The sequence below is a fragment of the Rousettus aegyptiacus genome, unplaced genomic scaffold (genome assembly GCF_014176215.1).
Source record: "Rousettus aegyptiacus isolate mRouAeg1 unplaced genomic scaffold, mRouAeg1.p scaffold_m13_p_7, whole genome shotgun sequence".
Taxonomy (NCBI): Eukaryota; Metazoa; Chordata; class Mammalia; order Chiroptera; family Pteropodidae; genus Rousettus; species Rousettus aegyptiacus.
The window spans coordinates 96,235,207-96,257,931 of NW_023416310.1; the positions used below are offsets into that span (position 1 = coordinate 96,235,207).

The 22,725-nt window shown below is 38.4% G+C and overlaps 1 protein-coding gene and 1 pseudogene across 2 annotated transcripts in view; one reads left to right on the top strand and one right to left on the bottom strand.

Moving 5' to 3' along the window:
* DIAPH1 (diaphanous related formin 1) overlaps positions 1 to 22,725 on the top strand; it is an 82,856-nt gene that overhangs the window by 37,448 nt on the left and 22,683 nt on the right. For both annotated transcript variants that reach the window (XM_036225155.1, XM_016124114.2), the window contains 2 exons: positions 156 to 270; positions 760 to 768. In XM_036225155.1, the coding sequence (XP_036081048.1) occupies positions 156 to 270; positions 760 to 768 (124 nt within the window). The remainder of the gene's footprint in view (positions 1 to 155; positions 271 to 759; positions 769 to 22,725) is intronic.
* LOC118606128 lies at positions 16,922 to 17,039 on the bottom strand (annotated as a pseudogene).

Below are 22,725 nucleotides of genomic sequence, written 5' to 3' on the forward strand. Positions count from 1 at the left end.
AGAACACAGCTGTTCTCTATGTCTCAGGTCAACCTGATTCTAGTGTGATGCTGCCAAGACTGGCCAGCCACCTCTTGCATCTGAATGCAAATTTTAGGGGATGGAAAGTACAGAGCTCAGCTTAATAACTCTTAACCCCCTGCCTGTGTCCACAGTTTGTTGCCGAGGACCTTTCCCAGGACTGCTTCTGGACAAAGGTGAAGGAGGACCGCTTTGAGAACAATGAACTTTTCGCCAAACTTACCCATGCCTTCTCTGCCCAGACTAAGAGTAAGTTTCTGCCTCTTTCATGCAAAGGGCCAGCATAAGACTTAGAATACCCTTTAAGTGGGTTTCCCATTCATTTCCCCTCCCTGGGGTGAGGGTTGAAGACGGATGGGGCTTCTTATTCAGAAGAAAATAAGACATTTTTGTATTCTGGGGTTGGTGGGTTTAGGAAAGGGAACTATTGCCTGTGGGTTGGGGTTTTTTTGCATGTAATTATTTTGTGTCATTATAATTTGTGGGGATATGAGATTAAGGTGACAGCTTAGTCTGAGCCCATTTTGATGATACCCTTGAACCGATCCTGGCACCAGCTTTAAGGTGCTGTCTCTGGACCTGCACATGTAACTGGTAAGAGTTGGGCAGAGTCTTTAATAGGTCAAGTGCTTGAGAGACTGTCTATAACAAATAATGAACCGTATGTGATTCTTTTTCTTTCTTCCATTTACTTCCAAAATTGGATGCTTTCTCCTTCCTGGCCCTTTGCTCCTGCAGCTTCAAAAGGTAAGAATACAGAAGAGCCTTTGAGCTGGGTCTCTGAATATTAGAGAAAAAAATGAAACAAAACACATGTAAAGGAATTTCTCTTCAGAAAACTGACACTAGAGATCAGGGGTTGATTTCTCTGTTGCTAGAGGGTTTTTTTGTTGTTGTTGTTTTTTAAGAGTAGAAAAGGACCCGTAGCTGTGCTTTTAACTAACAGGGAAGAAAAGTAAGTGTAAGTCAAAACTATCATATGCTTAACCTTTGTTTGGAAGGTGAGGAACAACTTAAGTAATAATACCATTAGCTTACATTTGTGTTGTGGTTTACAATTCTTTAAGTGTTTTAACATAGCATTACTCTATTTGACCTGCAAAGGAGCCAGAGAAGCCTTACTGAGATAGGCAGGATGTGTATTATCTCCACTCTGCAAAATATGCAAACGGAATAGTTAGGTAGTCTCCCCAAGGTTATATGACCAGATCCAGGAATCTTGACTTCTGGTCCATTTTTTCATATAAATTCTCATTCATTTTATCGCATAAATTCCTGTTTTTCTTCTTCCCCTTTATTTTAGAAGAGCCGATCTATTTTGCCCTCTTATTTCTGCACTTCCTAATAATTTTTATGGTGTTTGTGCTCCCTTAATATGCCTTGTGATAATTTTATATCTCTATCTTCTTCTAGCTTTTTTGTTTACTTAAAGGTTTATTATGACCCTCGTGATGAAAATGAAGTACAACTTTGGAGCTTTTCCCCCACCCCCTGTGTAGTAAATAAGCATTTTTAAAGACTTTTTTTTTCCGCTAAGGGACAAGGCTCCACTTTGTTCACTTTGTTCTAATAAGAAGCCTAACAGATTGCTAGGTGCTTTTGGTGGCCCTTAGTTACATGTATGTATCTAGGAATATGAGATCACAGTGCTCAGGCCTTTCCTGTTGCTCTAGCATTTAGGGCAGAGTGGTCTTTTCTTCTAAGAGAACTGCCACCTTCCAAACTAAAGTCCAACTCAGGGAATTACTTCCACCCTCTTAAAATATTGTGAAAATGATCACTTCTACTACTCTGGCACATCAGCAAAGACTAGTTGACAATGAAAATCAAAATCAAATGGTTTGCTAATTAATAAGTTCACAGAATCTATCCCTTTGTTGATCTCTGACATAAGTCCCTTTCTTGTGGCTAGGCTCTTAATATCACTGCAAATGTACACTGGCAGGTCCCTTTACTCCTCTTTTCTGTCCTCATCCTTCTTTTATCTTTTACATTTGTGTTACCATTGATTGTAGTGTGATTCTCTGTAGGTTAGTTGTTTTCCTTGCCATTATATTCCCACTGTGAATTGGTATACAGTATTTTAAAATACCCAAACAAGACCTTATCTCATCTTTTGTTATTTCCAACAGTGTGCTCAAACTTGTTAATGCTCCTTCAGTTCTCAACTTTGATCCTAGACGCTACCTTCTATTCATTGAAGGTTCTAACTTCCTAACAGCTCTGTTTTTTTATTTTCTTTTTCTTAAATTATTACTAGAAATCTCTATCTTAAAATCTGAAAAGAATATGAATTTGTCAATTTAATGGCATTATTAATTTTCATGTAGTTATCACTAGTAGATGCTGCTCTTTTGATGAAGGAAATTTCTAACTAGTCTTTATTCTCTTCTTTAAATATCTTTACTTTTAGTTAGGATTTTCAGATATTAAATTGGCACAGTCTTAATTTCCCAGTCTTTTCGTTAGGAAGCACTAGAGAAGGCGTTCTTGAAAATTATTAAATCATGAGCAGTTTTCCAGACATCCTAAATCTTAATCGATTATTTTCAGAAATTCCTAGAAGAGATTTTTTTTTCCCTGTCAGCTATAGTCATAAGTACTTAACTGTTTATCCAACTCTAATAGTTGCCTGTAACACTCAGATGCAACAAAATCTTCCCGCTTCTTGTCAATCATGCTACATTTATATGTTTTCAGTCATTTCTTCCCAGGAAACAAATACTTCCCCCTTTAAAAAATTATTTCTTCTTGGGATTTTCAGTTTTTGTACTGACTTCAGTGTTATCTGATTTATTTTTTTCTTCCACATTTTCTTGCTTTCTTTCCTTTTGAGTTACACTTTAAATCGATGGTGATGCAAGCAGTATTTAAAAGGGCTTGTTTTAAGGTATGTTTCTTGGGGACAAAATAGTTGCTTTGATATTCTATGCATGGGCATCAAGTAGCAGATGGAAGTGTTGCATGTAGACCCAATGCCATGTATAACACCCACTGTGGTTGGGGTCACTAACTCGCCCCTTCTTTTCCGGTGCATCTTGGTGATGCCGCACCAAGAGAGCCTCCCTATCTTGGTGCTCACACTGGCATGCTCAGTACATGCCCCCTTCTTCACAACATGCTCCCAAAAAGAACACTTTAGTAAAAAAGACTTTGGTCTTCTTAGAGTGTAGGTTTTTATCAGATGAGGAATTTCAGTCTCTAGAAACTTTAGAGGTGAGGACTCAGAGGACCCAGATCGCATCAGCAAGGTTTACTTTGCATCTGGTGCTTTAAACATATCTGGTATAATATTTCAGAACCTTCCTCCTTATTTTTTTTTTTTTAAGTTGGTGACCAGTTTCAGTTACCAATTCTCCCATGCATAGTCTTAAATGCTCATTACTACTCTACAAATAGTCCACCTTCCAAATGAAAAAGTAGAGACATGGGTTAAAAATTTTCTCAAGGCCAATAAAGTGCCAGAGCCAGAGTTCACCTCCAGACCGTGTGACTCCAAAGCCCTTGCTCCAACTGTCTGCTTCCTAGAAGTGTGTGTCCCTGCCTAAGAGCTCCGGAAAGCTTCAATCCAGACAGAAACTGGAAGATACACTGGCTCCTGCAACCACTTCAGTCATTCAGGCACAAATGTCCTTGAATTGGCAGTGACTCTTAGGAGTGTATAAAAGGAACGACATTGGAAGAGGAAAAGTAAATGAAATACCAGATATTTAGGGTTGAAGAAAAGGAGCCATGCTCTGATTACAGTAGATTCAACTGTAGCAAAACTAATTCAGTTGGAGAAATAAGACATACTTATCTAGTTCTAGTAGAAGTCCTGCTTAGAGACTTTAGCCCAGGAGTTGCCCGTCTTGATGAGGAAGTTATTTGGACACTAGGTTTTCATAATATTGCATTGTTTCCTCTCTCGCTTGCTAAATACAACTCTGTTAAACATGGCTCTATCCTAGTATGTGTGTGTGTGTGTGTGTGTGTGTGTGTGTGTGTGTGTGTGTGTATATATATTTGCTACATAAAAGCTCCCATATACCCAGTGGCTCCTCCAAGAATGGAAATGAAAGAAAACATCTGCCTCACTCTTTATGTCTGCCTCCAATAGTCAAAGGTCTCCAGCCACTGCTTTTTTAAGGTTCAAGAAGATGTGTGCCTTTCCCTGAGAAGAGTTAAGAGAGAGGAACAGTCCTCAAATTTATACGACAGGTTCTCTTACACATTTTTCTCTCTCAAGGATTACTCTCTTGTTTCTGAACTCTTGACTTCCTATAAATCAGAAATTTACCATCGATTTATTGCTGGCCAAAGAGTATTTTGAATGCAGATTTGATAGGCAGTGTTATGAAAGTGCTAGTTCTTTTACACTTTCTCACTTTTTTTTATCGTGGTCATTTTGTTGATTCCGCTTCTTGAATTCCTTGGGAACATGTTCAGTATTTATATTTGTTTTCATCTCCTAGGGAGCATTTTCATCACTGTGGTGGCCTCAGATCATTATCTGTATGTACAAGATAACTACATTTTCTTTCTGCTTTCCTTCTAACTCTTACCCTCCTTTGTTGATGACACAATCCCATTAAAACTGTTACCTTTTGAAACACAGTGTGGTGAGTGACAAGTGTAGTGGTGGTTTTTTTTTCGAGGTTTATTTCTTCTTTCCAAAAACCTTTTGGGCTCGTAAGATCCACAAGCTAATCCCCCTTAGTAGATGTGCAGCGGACAATATATGTAGCACTAGATCGTCTCCTTGTTAAAGTACGAGGGGCATTATGAGAACCGTGAGCATCAGAATAGTTCTCCAGGTGGTTAATAGCAGTCATTTCAAAAGAACTATGGCTAAAATGTAAGATCTTGACCAAGATCTGAGAATTTCATGAACAATAACAGTATTCTAGTTAGCATTTGACTGGGCGGTTCCAGAACCCAAGGTTTGTGCTGTTGGCCCACAGGTCAGAACTGTTGGCAGCAATGGGTAGGTTTACCTGTCTGCTGCTCACCTAGAACTTCTGTGGTTCAGGCTTCAGCAGGAGACTTGGGGAAGCAATCCCCTCTCCCAAAAGGGTTCCAAGGACCTTTCCTTTCCCTGTTATCCTCTTCTGTCCACTAGAGGGCACTCACACAGTTGAATCTCTATCAGGAAATGTCCTACTGAATCTTTCTTTGCTATTTCTTCAACTTGAACCTCTAGCAACAAGATTTTGTAAGAGCACAACATGCCCCACTTTACTCAGGGAGCCTTTTGGTAGAAAGACGTCGGTCCCATCAGTTCCTTATTTCTCTCAGGCATATGGAATTAAAGCCAGAGGTGCTATGCAAGCAAACATTTGTTGGAGTTATCTTTTATTTACTAACTTCTCTTGGGTTTTGAATACAGTCAGATTGTTAGCACAAAGAAGCTAGGAGGATCCATAGTGTCAGATAGTGCTCTTTGTGATTTAAGAACAAATCTACCCCTATCACTTGGGGTCACAAGGAATCTTACACACCTCTGGGTTGGGCTCTCCCCTTGTCAGTGGTGTAAAAAAGAACCTGAACTACCCCTTTATGTTCCTAACCTTGCCATCACTATTTGCCTTGAATCCACTGAATCTACTATTATGCCATTTATCTTGGTTTATGCCACTCCCCACAGGAAGCCTCATCTCCCACGCTCGGGCCTCCATAAGTTCCTGTGATCTGCTGTTCCATCTCCTGCCATCCCACCGGGAACTCTTGAAACCCTTCCACTGTGCCCCCTGGAATTCGCAGTCCTTAACTAGCAAAATCTCTCATCAGCTTCATCTTGTTGCTCCGACAGAGACCTGGCTCTTCCTCAACACTTCTTTCCCTCTTGTCGTCTCAATGTGGTGGTGGTTTTTTTCTCTTCCGTAAACTTCACCCCAACAGACCCGGAGATGGTGTAGATGTTCTCTTTGTTCTTCACTGCCACTTGCAGGTCATACCACCTTTCTCTTTTCTAAAAACCCATAATCTTGAATCTCATGACTTCAAATTATATCACCCACTTCCTCTCCTTGTGCTGTCATCTACTAACAACCCCAGTTACTCCTCTTATCTCTCAGCCAAGTTAGCTCCTGGCTCCTGGCCACGCTCTGCAGTATTCCAGTACTGCCTCTGTCTTAGTTCTTAGCAGTTTTTATACAAGAGGATCATGATCCTATGAATTTTCTGACTTTGCAATTCCTTAAATTATCCTTTTCCAGGGACCTCGTCTTCTGTCCTGCCTCACCCATTCTGTGCTCTGGTCTGGCACCCTTTCCACAGTCTCAGCTTCATTCCACCTACATTCTATGTTTTTACCTCGCTCGCTCTAGTACCCGGAGCCCAATAATCCCCCAGCCCCACTGGGACTTCCAGGTTATCTCACCACCTTTCACTGTCCTTAGCCCCCTTGATGACTTCACTCTCCTCCTCAACTAAAATTCCATGGTTAATCATTATAATAATCACTCCTTTGTTGTTGCTGTTTTTTTTTTTTTTTTTTTCCTTCCTTTCATTACCTCTCTCTCATTTCAACATAATTGATCAGCAAGACCACCTTCTGGATTAATTCCATCTCTCTCTCTCCACCCTGCACCTGTACTTGTGCAAATGAACATGGCTGGAGGATAACTTAACAACTGTCCTCCCTTGGCATACTTTTTTCACTTGGCTTTCAGGACAGCAGGTGCTGTTACTCCTTCTACCTCCCTGGCTGTTCTTTCTCCTGGCTCTCTTCTGCTCAGTTTGCAACGCTGCTTGGCCCTTGCCTTGCTAGGCAGTCAGATATTTCAAAATTCTAGTCTATTTGATTTTCTACTCTCCTAAAGGTTATTTCACACCTTTCTGTCCAGAAAGGCCCAACACCTTCCTTATCTTCATTCTCGGTTGAAGATGTTTTTCTTTATTTTCACTGAGAAAATTGAAACAATCAGAAGAGGAACTTCCGTAGACTTCCACTGTTACTCTTACACACTTTCTGTGTCTTCCTCTGTCACCATGGTCCTGCTTAAAGCAAGTTCCTGGATTAAGGTGATATCTTCATTTCAACAAATGTGTAGAATACACTGAAGACATGAAATTAAAAAAAAAATCTCTTTTCCCGTCAGTGACTGTGCTTAATCATATATTTAATAGGCATATGCTATTCTGATAAAGAAATGGATAAAATCTTTTTCTGCTTTGGTTCAGGTGAGAAAATGGGCGAAATTGTCAAATAGAACCTTACTGGAAAATTAAGGGGCAGTGGAATTAGGAGAAAATCATAGAAATGTCGAGGAATACACATATGTTTAATGTAACCTGTGTGATCCCATATGGTACATACTGTTCCTACATTTAAACATTTCAGCATCTCTTGATATCACTACATATAGATCTATCACATTATTTCTAGTAGATAGTTATGTCAAATGAGTAATTAATACAATTTTATACAACTGATCTCACTGAGAATTTGTTACTAGTTTTTTTTTATTATAAGCAGTGCTGCAGGAAACATCATTTTATATTTATCTCTACACAAAATTTCTGGGCTCAAATTGCGAGGTACAGGATTATACCAATTTAAACTTCCACAAAAATAAGAAATGATTTATTGTAGTGTCTGATAGAGGGAAAGTGGTATCTTGTTTTAATCTGATCACTAATGAGATTGCACCAGAGATTCCCTTCATGCCTTGACTCTTCTCTCATCTGTAAAATGAGAGAGATGAACCTAAAGATATCTTTCAGTTCTAAGTTTCTGGTTCTGTTAATAGAGATTTTTTTTCTTCTTTCTCCTTGCATAAAGTGTCTTTGGTGTTGTCTGTCATCTCAAATTCTTTTGGCAGCTTTTTAAAAAGTTCTTGGGTTGTTTTGTTGATTCTGGTCAGAGTTTCAGTCTCCTTTTTCGGTGTGCTGGTAGAGATTTCAGGGAGGGTGTCATCAGATAAAGATAAAATTAAATTTTAATTCCTTCTAAACTGGAGAAATTTGATCTATCTGCAGTGTGTTCTTTCTCCTTTTCGCCACCAGATGGCACATGGATCTCTTTTATTTTAGATGTGTCATTGTTACGTCTGTTAGTGATGTAATCACGTTAGAGAGAGGCCTCCTCTGTTGTTTTCAAATACAAATTGCTTGGTGTGCTGCCCTCTGTCTGTCAGGAAATTCATTTGGAGGACTTGCCCTTTTACTAAAGGATTTTGTTCTGTCGCAGCTAGTCCCCCCCTCCCATTTCCTGAATTTATTTAAACAAGTCAATTTAGAAGTATCATAGATTTAAGCAAAACTTGACATGTAAACATACTGCCATGTTTCTGAAACAGCTGTTAATACCCGATAAGAGTTAATATCCATTAATAAGCCCAGTCTTCAGCAAAGCTAAAACCCTTTGTTTCCTTATAATAGGGGCAAATTAGTGTTCTTTTCGGGGCCCAGAGGCCGGAGAATGTTTTTGTTTTAGTCTGATAGCTTCGTGAAAGCATTGCCTTCCTTTCACAGTGCTTAAATAGAGGATTATATTTACCAGCTAGGTAGTTCATTATAAATACGTTTGTTAACCCCATTATATATACGTTCATAATCCTATCTCTGTTTCTGCCTAATAGCTACTTCAAGCTCGTAATAGAACTGCTCACTGATTATATACTGATAATTTCCCAGAGATATGATACTGAATTTATTTCCTTCAAGGAATTCCCCTGGCCTGCCTTGGATATAATTTGCTGGTACAGAAAGGTTTTTACAGTCAACCCTTTTGTGTCATTTGTTGACTCCTAATTATCCTAAGATAATCTCAGTTTTAGAGCCTCTTTCTAGCTATTCAGACTTTAGTGTGTGCCTGTATTACTATTCTAGACATATGTAGACTAAAATGGTATCTTTTAAACCCAAGATACATCCACCATTACATGCAGATTCTAGATTTGATTTCTGAAAAAAAAAAAAATGTCCTTTTAAATGGCATTGTTTGAGACCTAAACCATCTCGTAAGAGATCAGTATTGCCTGAATTTCTGTCATCTTTCAGTCAGTCCCTGTACTTAAATGTCTGTTTCTACCAGTAATAAACAACTTCTAGTATACATATGGTTTACATGAGGTCTTCGTTAAGGGTCCAGAGAGTCCAAGTTACAAGGACTGTAGAAGCCAAGTAGGTATCGTACAAGTACTATCTTTGTTTTTATGCCGGTCATACACGATCACATAGGAAACAATTTAACATTTTGGAAGCTCTACTTCAGGGGCACTTGTTTCTACAAAAGTTTTTTTTTTTTTTTTCTTTGCCATCTTCCTAGCAAGATCTTAAAAGGCATCTTAGAAGGATGCTGTGAAAACATTTCCTGGAGTCAGTAAAGTAGCTGGGAACCACAGAGATGGACCAGGCCGGAGAAGGCAGGTGGGGCAGATGCTTAGAGGCCTCTCAGGCTTATATGACAGAGATAAGGGGTTGGTGAGTAATTGGAGGAAGATCAGATCGGGAAGAGTGTTGCAGCTGTGCAGACATAACTCTGGTTCAAGTTTGGTTGTTCTCTCCCCAGGGATACCTGGAGTTGGCAGGGAGCAGAGACACGATTAGGAGGAGGACCGGGATCTCCAGGAAATTTCAGAGCGGAGCTAGGCTTTGGGATAAGCGGAAGACTGATCAGTGCTCTTTGGCTCATACTGGAGCCCAAAATTGCTGCCTCAAGGCAAAGGCACTGTTCTGAGGAGCCCTTACACTCTTTGGGAACTGTTGGATCTGAATTTTTCTGCTGATAGGGGACAAATCTCCTTCCAAACATGAAGTAGTAGACAGACTAGTGTTCAGGGGACACTAGGGGTATCTCTACCATAGAATGATTCCTTTGGGGCTTTTCTTTCCACCTTGCTATTATCTGTTTTTCTGTACAGGCAATATAGGGAATTCAGGAGTCAAAATGGTATATAAAGTCTTTTTCCCGCTCTTGTATTCATCCATCCCATTCTTCCCCCCACGTCCTCTAGAATGAGCATTTTAGTTTCTTGGTTATCCTTTCAGTGTTTTTTTAAAATACAATTATAAACAAATACTAATGCATATTCTTAATTTCTTTCCCTGTACCAAAGGGTAACATATTCTCTATACAGTTCTGTACCTTCTATATCCTGGAGATTTTTCATATCCAGTTCATAGAGATCTTTCTCATTTAAAAAACACTTTAAATTTTCCATAAGCATTCATTACTTTTATAATGAACACTAGGATAAAACAGAAATATAATAATGCAGTAATCTGTCCTTTTTTGAAACTGGCTGCAATAACCCATTTGATCTGACTGCATTTTCGCATGCATATGTATCTTTTTCTTTTTGTTTTCCCAGCAAACTCTCTCTTGTCATGACTGAACAGTTAGTTACCTATACGAGCTCTATAAAAACTCATTCTAGAGCCTTTGAGCCATTGTGGTATGGAAAAGAGAAACTTGGAAAGTTCTGCTAAGAGGATTTCCAGACCTCCAGCTAGTTGGCTGGAGCATTATACCCTGGAGTAGGAGCAGAGCATTATCTCGCTAGCATGGGACACCACTCCATAAAGGGGTATGGTCTTCAGAGGGGTGACTTACTTCATTTTTCTTTTGCTTCCTTCTCGGTTTTTGTTCTGGGACTAATTGCTGTAGAACTTAGTACCCCATACCTGTCCCGTTTCTAACTCTGGTCCGTTACCTTCGGAGGAACGTGGAAGAATGCTCATGATAAAATGTTAGTCAGGAAAAGCAGGAGACAATTATATATAACCTTTTACTGCAATTGTTTTACAGAAAAAAAAAAATGCAGAACTAAAAGATTGGAAGGGTATATTATCAGAACACTAACATTTTTTAGGATGCTAGATTTTTTCCTTCAATTTTTCTATAATGTGGTCATCTTATTTCTATAATGGGAAGGACAGAAGGATTAAGAAAGAAATTTGCCAGGGTCCAAGATGCTTGAAAATGGGGTTTGTAGAAGTACTTGCACCTGACAAATTAATGTCTGCAGAGCAGAGTGCCAATATTCACTTCTACAAAGTAGGTAACAGCGTCTTTTACTTCACTCTCCATAATGATCTTAGCCTGTTGAAAAATCAGATTCCAACTGAAAAAGCTCTTTGTTCTTCTCTCAGCTCCCTTGGGTAAGGGAACCCCTGTTGTACAACATCAGGGCGTTGGTAACCCCATGCATACAAGATGAAGATGCAGTCTTTCCCCCCTCCTCATCCTATAGTAATCCCAACTCTGTTCTGAGTCAGTGACTTATTTCTTTCATATCTATTAGATGAGAAGTTAAGACTCTTGTGTGTATGTTTGTGTGTGTTGTGTGTTTAAATTTCCTCTTGACAAGAAACACTGCTAAAAATCCTAAAAAATTTCTCTTTTCCTATTCTGCTTGCATTTTTATTTTCAGCCACGGGGTGTGCGCAGTTGAGCTATTTTGGCTCAGGTTCCAGATTGTGAGGTCAGAGACTAGGGATTGGAGGAGAACATCAGGTGACTTTCAGTAACTGTGACGATGGTCCTGCCCTGATCCCCACCCCTTCTCCCCCTCCTTCCCCACCCTTTCCTGGCTTCTACCTTAGGAACAAAGAAGGGAAAAAAACAGCAATATGACGAAAACCAGCAGCTGCGTCTGCAGACTCAGGCTGGGGGCTGGGTGTTTATTCCATCTGTTCTCTTTGTTATGCTTTTGCACTGTTACCTCCCCTCCCAGTACCCTGAATAAAATGGAGGGTATTTCTAGGATCCTTTGTTACAGAAAATGGCTTAGAAATCTGCAGTTTATTCAGTATTTGGATGGGTGTGAGACAGAACAGATTAAAACTGCTTCAAGGACCTAAAAAAAAGATGAGGGTATTTTGCCTTCTCATTCTGTCTTATTTGAGAATGCCTGTTTAATGTTAGAGACTGTGATAAAAGCTTATCGTATATTATTTCTGATTATTAAAACAATACTGCCTAGTAGGTATTGTCTTCATTTTATAACTGAGAAATATGACATACAAGATTAATAAGTCCTTTTCTTATTAAGGTCTCGTAGCAAGTAAATACCAAGCCAGAATCAGACCCCCAAGTCCTTTGGGCTCAGAATCCAGTATTTAGTGTAAGGGAGTGGCAAGAAGGCAGCCAGGCGACACCTAAGGGAACTGTCATGGCCCCGTTCCAGTGCGCTGTGCTTTTCACTGGTTACCGGTGTCCTGATTTCTTCAGAAAATAGATCTCAAGGTAAAAAATGAGATCAAGGGGAACATATAGATTAAAAGAGAATTGTAAAATATGTCACCCAGTTGCAGCGTGTAGGCCTTATTTAGATCCTGATCCATTTTTTAGAAAGGAAAAGCCTTTATTGCTAGGACTTTGTTTTGCTGCCTTTTCTTTTGCCCTCTAGCCTTACAGTTCCCTTAAGTAAACCTGTCCTGCCCCTTTGCTGAATTGCTCGGGGCAGTGTCCCTACACGTTCATACCCATCCACGTCTCTGAAGCCGATCTCTTCCTGATCACTCCCTTACTGAGTCACCTTCCTGGGTGGACTGGGAAAGTGTCTGTGAGAAACTTAGTGACTATTCTGTGAATGATCAGTGCTTTGCAAAGTGTCCAGATTTCTGATACTGCTTTTCTGCCACCCTTTCATACTCCCAGCTGCCCCCTTCTTCCCAACTCTCAGCACTTCATTCTTGTCACTTTGGAATTCCATCTGGTTCTGTTCCTGTCAGGTTTATCCATTTCTGCCAGTTTGCTCCATCCCTCCTCAGAGCTTGCACACCCATGACGGTGCAGCTCTGTGGGATTTAGCAGATGGGGATTTGTTTTGTCCGAGAGACCAGTGGTGGGAATCTGGTTACCTTTGGGCAGGAATAACAGCTGTTCTGTTCATTTGGATTGCTGTGTATCTGTTTTTCCCTGTTCTGATGTATAATGGCTTTGAGGTGCTGAATTTTCCTCTCGCGAATATTATAGCTGTCAGGAATTTAAAGTAGAAATCCTCCACTGGGCACCTTCCTATATGAACACAAGGCAGGACCTTCTTGCTCTGTCCTTGTCCCAGAATCAGATTGTGCAAAGCTTCACGACTGTGGCTTACTGTCTGCTGGGTGGACTTCATGATTCTAGAGTGATGTTACCCTCACAGAAGGTTTGTTGTTATTCTCTAGGGGTCTTTCTCATCTTTCAGATGTGCGGGGGAGTTCTGGGACTCTTCCACAGAGACCCTGTTTCTTTACAGAGAACTATAGTGGCACCAGAGTCCACTTTTTTTTTAAACTTCCTATTTGGATTCTGTGCTCATATGTATGCGATTTTATCACTTACTGAACATCATGGTGCCTCATTTAAATAGCAGAAATCATTGGTGACTTGGACCCATAGAATTGTCAATGTTTCTTGTTTTTCTACCTTTCTCCTGTGTTCTCTTTTAGTCATAAGGTACTTGGCTCACTCAAGCAAGGTGTAGCATAAGATTATGGAGGGTGTTCCCTGCCGAATAGGGACAAATGCTGCAGGCTTCATCTTGGGCAGGGCAGGTAGTGTGTGGCCTTGAGTAAGTCCGTGAGAATTACAGTTAGGTGGAGTTGCTTTGTGGCTCAGCCTGACTCCTTCAGCCCTGGAGATGTGACCGAATTTAGAATACTAAAGGCCTTTTTCCTACCCCGGTTACTCACTCCCACCTGTAATTCTTAAGAACTTAGTTTCCAGGATGTCAGGCAACTCCCTACGCCTCCATTTCCTGTTTGTGCTCTTCATTGAGAGAAGCCTGCTACAGGAATTCCTGGGGAAGTGATAGCTAGAGCTGCGGGACTCCACCGTTAGGTCATTGCCAAAGTGGGACTGAAAAGGATCTGCTCTCCATGCTGTGGGCCCTTAGAAACTGTTGCTAATCATAACCAAGCAATAACCGGGATGTGGGCTGCTGACTTTGTACCTTGACCCTTCTCTTTTTGTAGAGACTGAAAATTATTTTTTCCTTCTCACACCTCATTTCTATTCTCTGATTTTAGAATTCCACATAGGTATCAAGATTCATGACAAAATTAGCTTGGATGCTGTAGGATCGATTTCTTCTGACATATTCAAAAATAGTGAAGAAAGAAAAATAGAGTCCCTCCATTGGACAGCAGGGGGTGCCCTTTCCCTTCTCTTCATTGCCTGGCACTCCCTACTGCATTCAGCCATTTTAGACAGATTGTTTTTGCTCCCACTAACTCCATTTTGTGTTTGTGACGCAGGAAAAAAAGAGTGCAGCAAGGGAGGAGCCTGACTGGAGGGAGGGGGTGAGACAGACTGACTCCTGTGCTCAGCATTGGTGCACCAGGAATTCACCTTGCAGCAGGCTGCCTGCATCACGAGCAATGGATGCAGCAAGCCCTTGCCAGCAGAGCAGAGAGCAAGGTGCTGTCTGGCTACCAGACACCTACTAACGGTGACAGGGTGCTGGCTTCCGAGACAGCAGGCAGGGCATCCCCTGTTCCTCATCGAGTTTAGATGGTTTTCATTACAGAGATGTGTTGGGTGGTATTCTCAATTATAGGCTCAGCTAAGAGGAAAAGGCATTTTTCTTTCACCCAGTTGTCTAAGAAGAGTTAGATGCCTAATGACTCTGGGAGACAATCTAACTTTTAAGAGAAGAGCTTTTATTTTTGAAAATGTGAAGACACATTATGCAATATATTAGGTACATATACATGCATATATATCGGAAGAGAATTTGAATATGTATCCATCTCCCAGTTTAAAATCTTAACTCACAGCCAGTCTTGTTCATCTTCCTGCCACCCCGGTTATTTTAAAGTATGTCATAGTCATATCATTTAGTCCTTAAGTAGTTCAGAATGTGTGTCAAGAAATAAGGACTTTTTAAGAAAAGAATTATATCACCATTGTCACATCTGAAAAAATCTTTAATGTCAGATATCCAGTTAGCGTTTTAAATTTCTCAGATTATAGTAGTGTTTTTTAAAATAGTTCATTCATCCGAATCAGAGCCAAGTAAAATGTATACCTTTCAATTGGTCGATGTGTCTATATTTCCCTTTCTAGCTTTTGTTGTCTCTTTTTTTATCTTGCAATTCATTTATAGACTTAATTTCTTAAGGAAATAGAGAGGCTCTCTTAGGTTAGGACTTAGAAGGTACAGAGTCAGACTTGTCTTTACAAATCTGAGCCTCCCATCTTTGGATTTCGTGAGGTGATGGGAGAGGACGTGAAGGGGCCATGCTTTGCAAATTCCAGAGGGAAAAAGGGCTGGAGTCTCTTATAGGAGAGTGGCTTGTTTCTCCTGACATGATAGCCTGTTTCCTGAAGTCTTTAGAAAAGTTTGCAGACTTCTCTCAACAAAGAGCATGGTCAACGTGGACCATGCTCTTTCCTGGGCATTAAAGGGAGCTTCAAAGCTTTGGGACAGCGGATTTACCTGCTGTGTAATGGTTGCATCCGTAGGATGATTCAGAGCCTGTTTTATCTCCCAACCACTTTATTTTTACTTCAATGGTAGCCTTTCTCCCTGATCAGATTAATGAGTTAGCAGCAGTTCATAGGTTATTGTACAGAAAGAAAAAAATGTAATGTTGGGGGTGGGCACGGTTAAAAATTTTTCATCGCTTTAGCATTATAACATCCCACTCTTCCCCATGACCTTTTTAGAGATTGCCCCTGAGACTGACTTTGATGCAGATGGTGAGATGAAAGCTCTTGCTTGGTGCTCATTCTCCCCCTTCCGAAGTGGGTCAGTGACTCTGACTTTCAGCAGCTATAGCAGGCAGCCTATTCCCTTGCTCCTGGGAGGGCACAGGTTACAGAAGGGAAGTTGCAGAGTCTGACTTCTTGGCAAGGCTGGCAGGGCACTTGTAAAGTCTGGTCCTCGGAGACTAGGTTGGCTGTGTGCCAGTTTGGAAGCTGTAGTTCCCATTAGCAGAAGTGCTTAGAATCTGCTGAAGAGGTCAGGGTTGTAGCAGTTGGGAGCATGGACCCTGGCACTGACATGCCTTTTTATCAGAGTCAGCTGACCGATAAGGGTCTCTTTTCTGCTGTCGTCAGCAGAGAGTCACAGTCATTTACAAATGAGATTCTCCTTCTCCCCTCTGTGCTAAGGTGCTGTCTGTATCCATTTCTGCATCTTTGCTCTGGCAAAAGTGCGTTTAGAACCCAAGTATTGATAAGGTTATATGTTAAGTGCTATAATAACTGTATGCTGAATTAATGCACCATTTTTATAACAAGTTTGGGTTGGCTGCAAATGGGAATATTCTATGGGCTCTTCATTTGACTGTTTATCTACTGCTGGTTGTCAGTGAGGCCCCTCCCTCCCCCAACCCAGTTTCAAAGCTGAACTAGAGCCAGCTGTCTAAGGACATGAAAATATCATAGGTGGTATTCAGATCCATGCCTGCCTTCCCTTCCTTCCAGTTCCCTGGTGGGTGACAGCTTTAAAAATGTACACGTAATTATAGTATCTCACTACATTAATAAGTCAAACTATTTAACACCCATATCAAGAAAAAGAACATTACTAGGAACTAGAAACTCCTTATACCCACTTCTAGTTATAACCAGTAACTTACTCCTCCCTCCTCTGACCTAGACTAACACGCTCCTGGCTTTTAACACCGTAGTTCCCTTTCACCTGGCTCCCGTTATTCGCAACACATTTAGTTTTTGCTCACTCCTACAATATACATCAGTACCATGAGAATTGCTAACTCATACCACTTTGAAACACAGATATACTCTTAGAGTTCAGTATTTGTTTATACCAGACTTATTTGATTGTTTTTATTAGATAATTTTCAAATACATCTATTTCTGTCTCTCTCCAGCCCTACTATAACCGTAGGCTGTGACTTCCTCTCTGACCTGGAATATTAAACACTTTTTCTTTTCAAGCTTTTATAAGTCTCGGTGACAGTCATTCTCTATTGTGTAGTAATACTTTATTTATTTTATTCATTTTTTTGTTTAAGCCTATAGCACCTGGTATTTCTAGATGGTCTCCCATCCAAGTACTAACCAGGCCCGACCCTGCTTAGCTTCCGGGATCAGACGGGATTGGGTGTGTTCAGGGTAGCATGCCGTAGACTAGTAATACTTTAAATAATATGCTTTGCCTCTTTCTCTTGATTTATAAATTGAAGATTTTATCTGTTGCCTTCCCGCTAGGAAACTAAGGATGTTAATACTTATATTGCTACCCTTCCCTTTTCCTTCTTCCAAATTATCATTATCTAATTTTTAGGTCTTTTAATGTTTAAAATTTTTATTGTTAAACATAATAACAATACAAAAAGTTAATAAGACAGATGTACAATTTAGTGAATTATTATGAGTTGAATATCCTTGTAAACGCCATGTGTCGGGAGATTGAAACTTTCCAGGCGGCCCCTAGAAACCCTTGTGTCCCTTCTCCGACTGGTTTGGCAGTCACTTATGTTTCTTGTTTTGTCACCCAAGTTTGTATTCCTGAACACCGTAGTTGAGTTTTGCCTATCTTTTTAAATGTCATCTCAGTCTCCCAATCGTCCCCTCTTTCTTTTCCTTGAAATTCATTTGTTGCAAAAACTATATCATTTGTCCTGTGGAGTTTCACATGGATTTTGTGATTGTATTCCCATAGCGTAGTTTCTGTCTCTTGTATTTACTGTAAATTGGTAATCAGATCTAGAGGCTAAATCAGAATGAGGCTCTTTTCACCAAGACTTCATAATGGGTATTAAGTTTCTCTTTGGAAAGCACATAATGTCTGCTTGTCCCTTCTGTGATATTAGCAGCTATTGATTTTCAGTGCATAGATCTATTAGTTCATTAGAGTTGCAAAAATGGTGATATTACAAACAAAAGGGATTCTTTATACATTCTAGATATTAATCCTTTGTCACTTGTATATATCACAAATATCTCTGACTGTGGTTTGTCTCTTCTTTATTTTTTTTTTTATAGTGTATTGATGAATAGAAGTTCTTTATGTAAAGTGCTTAGATCTATCAGTCTTTTCCTTTATGGTTAATGCATATTGTGTCTTGTTTAAGAATTTTTTAGTTACCAAGATAATTAATCCTATAGTTTAAGGTTTTTAATTGACCTGTAATTGATTTATATGCATATGGATACAGTTTCTTTTTTCCATACAGATATTTAGTTCCAGTTCCATTAATTGATAAGCCTGTCCCTTTCCCAGTCATCTGACATGCCCAGTCTGTTATAGCAAGTGCCTTTCTGCATGGGTCTGTTGTCTGGATTGTATGCTCCTCTGTTGGTTGTTTTGTCTATCCTGATGTCAATACCACATGATCTTCGTTATTACAGTTTTATATGTATTGGTATCTCCTGTTTTGCTGCTTTTTCATGAATGACCTAGCTCTCCTTGGCCTTTGTATTTCCATGTAAATCTTGCAATCAGCTTGTCAACTTAAACAAGAAACCTGTTGAAATTTTTATTCTACTGACTCTACAAATCAATCTGGAAAGAACCGACTTCTTAACATTATTGAGTCTTTTAATTTGTGAGTCATTAGATCTATATTCACTTATCATTTTTGTTTTTCAATAAAGCTATATTGTTACCCCATAGGGAAGAGTTTTGTACAACTTTCATTAATTTTTTTTCCTAGATACTTCATATATTTATGTATTTCATTGTTTTGTTTGCTCATAACTTACAGATTGTTTCAGATTGTTTATACTTACCATCATTGTCTTAAACTGAGAATGTTATTTCTTCCTTTCTAATTCTTAGAGTTTTTGTTTCTTTTTCTTGCCTTATTGTACTGGCTGTGACATCCAGCCAAAGTTGTTCAGTGAAGTGGTGATAATGTATATTCTTTTCTTGCTCCTTATCTCAAAGGGAAAGTTTTTGTCATTTTACCATTAAGCATGGTTTTCGCTTTAAGCTTTTGGTAGATACCTTTTGTCTCATTAAGAAAGTTCTCTTCTGTTTCTGGTTTGTTAAGAATGGATTTATCATGAATGGATATTGAATTTGATCAGATGCTTTTTCGTACTGTTAAAATTATATAATTTTTCTCCTTTAATCTGTAATTGCGGTGAATCATACTAACTGGCTTCTGTTACACCAGTCTTTCATTGCTAAAATAAGTCTAACTTGGGCATGATCTATTTTTATTTTATATTGCTTAATTCAATGTGCTAGTATTTTGTTTAGGAATTTCATGCCTATGTTTTATGAGGAAAAGTATGATTTTTTGGATACTGTTCTTTCACATTTTGCTATTAAGATTATGCCAGCCTCTTAATATGAGTTGAGGAATATTTCCTTTTTTTATACAATGGAAGAATTTTTCCATATGATTATGGGACTCATTTATTCCTTGAATGTTTGAAATAATTAGCTGGCAAAGTCATCTGGGTTTCTTAAGAAACTTTTAACAACCAATTTAATATCTTTCATGATTATAGGGACTGTTCAGGTTTTTTCTTGAGTCAGTTTTGGTAAGTTATATAGTTTGCTAGAAATTTGTCTATTTCATCTAAATTCTCTCATGTATTTTATGTGAAAGTATTCATTTTCATGCCTGAGGAACTGTTATTCTGTCTATTGCAGTGAGTTTTCAGGCTTTTAAAAATATCTTATTGCCTTTTGGTCAGTGCTCTTATGAGTTCAATATGTAGAAATTTGTGGAGTTTTCCTTTATGACTCCAAATATTGTTAAATATCCTGACTGTTCTATATGTATTTGAAAAGCATTTATGTGTTCTTCAATTAAGTGTTCTATATATGTCCGTTAGTTTGTTAATAGTGTTGTTTAAATTTTTTATATCCTTTTTGTTTGCTTGTTTTATCAGTTAATAAGATAGTTAAAACATCCTGCTTTATAGATTTAGCATTGTAATTCTGCTTTATTTTTTCTTTTATTTTTTTATATCAACATAATTTCAGACTTATGGAAAACTTGCTAAGAGTTGTAAAAAAAAATTCCTGCACATACTACACTGCATTCCTGAGATGTTAACATTTTACCACATTTGCCTATTCTTCTCTAAGTGTCTATATATTTATACACACGTGCGCATGTGTGTGCGTATCATTCTTTCTCTGAACCATTTATGGGTAAGTTACAGACCTGATGCCTCCTTATCCTTCGGTGTGTGTTTCCTAATGACAGGTCCATAACCAAAGTATCAAAATTAGGAAATTAACATAAATATAATACTATTACTTAATTTGACCTTCTTTAGATTTTGCCCGTTGTCACATTAATGTTCTTTACAGAAAAAATGCTAGATCATGCATCTCATAGAGTTGTTTTTTAGTCTTCTTTAATTGGGAATGATTCCTGTTACAGTCATCTGCAAAGGCAGATGGACTGCTACTTAGAATTTGGTTTGGATGTCAAGATTGATGACACCCCCCACACACACACCAGGAGAGTATGAGAAAGTTCATTAACTTACATAATTGGGATCTCTGGGAAGAGCAGGTTTGAAATGGCTTGAGACAAAGAAAGGAGGAGACTGGCCTGAGTTTTTATTGTGGTTGGGGGGTGGGACAGGGTAAGAATTCCAGCACAAGTTCCTGCAGTTTGAATCTCCTTCTGGCATCAAAGGAGGAGTACTGAGGCTTTCTATTAGTTTGCCCAGATGTGGGGGACAACGGGAAAAGGGAAGGATGAGGCTTAACAGCCTTCAACAGTGAAACATCAAAAAATGAAGTCAGACTCCTCATTATAGTTCCTTGGTCTTTATCTTTCATGACCTTGAAGTTTTTGAAGAGTACAGTCCATTTAGTTTGTAGAATACTCCTCAGTTTGGATTCATCTAATATATCCTCATTAGATTCAGATTATACATTTTTGGTGCTTTATATATCTTAACATACAAATATATGTTATCAGGTACATACAAATCAAAATTCTTGCATTTTCATTGTGAACTAAAACTTTTATCATCGTACTGTGTCCTTTTATCTTGTGTAGTGCTTTTTGTTGCCTGGAAGACTGTTTTTTCCACTGTTAATATAACTTCCATCAACTTTTAGTAGAACTGGCCTGGTATAACTTCATAGTTTTCATCCTTTTCTATCCTTATTATAGATATTTCTCTTATAAAAACAGCATATACTTAGACTCTTTTATTTTTAATCCAGTTGACAACACTGGTCTTACCTGAAGCATATATAGTCTGTTTACATTTGATACAACTACAGAAATATTTGGGTTTGAATCGACCATCTTATTTTGTGTTGTATCTAGTATGTTCTATGTAATATACCGACTTCATTCCGTTGAAAATATTTTCTGATTTCTTTTGTGATTTAAATATCTAAATAACTCGAGCGTTATTTAGATACTCAATATCCAAATGGTTGGGAATTGTTTAGTTATCTTTTTACTGAGTTCTAGCTTAATACTACTGTGGTCAGAGAACACACTCTGAATTATTTCTGTCCTTTGAAATTTGTTGAGACTTGCTTTTACCCGTCATGTGGTGAATTTTGGTAAATGTGCTGTGTGCATATGAAATAAAGGTATAATTTGTCATTGTTGGGTACATTATTCTCCATCAGTTAGGTCAAGTTTGTTCAATGTGTTCAGATTTTCTATATCCTTTCCAAGTTTTTGTCACTTGTTTATTAGTTATTGTACAAAAGTTTTGATTCTTACATTATGGTTATGGATTTGCTCTTTTCTTTAGTTCTGTTAATTTATACTTACATATTTTGAAACTAAATTATTGCATGTATTTAAATTTAGAATTATTATTTCTTCTTTGTGGTTTGACCCTTTATCATTATAAAATATGTCTTTTCAAGGCAGTAGCATTATTAGAGATGGAATCTTTGTTGTTAGTGTAGCTCCACCAGCTTTCTTTTGGTTAGTGTATCTCCTTCCACTATTTTACCTTTAACATTTCTGTATCTTTATTTAAGGTGTATCTCTTGTAAGCCGTGCATATTTAGTTGGTGTGTGTTTCGTAAATTCAGTCTAATGATCTTATAGTCTTTCACTGCGAAGTATTTAACCCATTTGAGTTGATATATACCATAGTGCTGTTTTTTTTTTCTGTTTGATTTTTCCAGTTTACATTCTTTTTTTTGTTGTTGTTCTTGCTTTATTATGGATTCATTTAAAACTCACTTATTATTTTACATTTCTCCAATTTTTAGTTACACAATTTTTACTATCCTTTAGGGGGTCCCTTGGAAATTACAGCAGGTATGCTTGACTTTTTACAATCAAATACACATTTTAACTTTTACTACCTTCCAGAAAATGCTACTACTTAACATTTTAACTCTGTTTACTATACACCCTGTTTTTGAGTTACTGATGTCATTCATCCATTTTAGTTCTACATATGTTTTAATCCCCACAAACATTTTTGCTATTATTTTGTGATATCAATATTTACTTACAACACCTTTCTAGTATTTTTCCTTCTTACCTACATTTCTGTATCTCCTTTTGGTATATATTTTTTTCTGCCTGAATAAGTACTCTCTTTAGTATTCATTTTAGTTCAGGTCTGCTGGTAATGAATGAGCTCTCTTGTTTTTGTCTGGATACATCTTTATTTCACCTCTAATTTTGAAGGATAATTTTTGTTTTTCCCCTGTTTAAAAAAACAATTCCAGCGTCAGTGTTATTGTTCATTTGAAGGTAATGTATTCTGCCACCTGCTACTTTGAGAATTTTTTTTTTCTCTAGTTTTTAGCAGTTTTACTGCAATGGTGTGCCATGGTGTGGTTTTCTTTATATTTATCCTTGGGGTTCTCTGAGCTTCTTGATTCTGTATGTTGAAATCTTCATCAC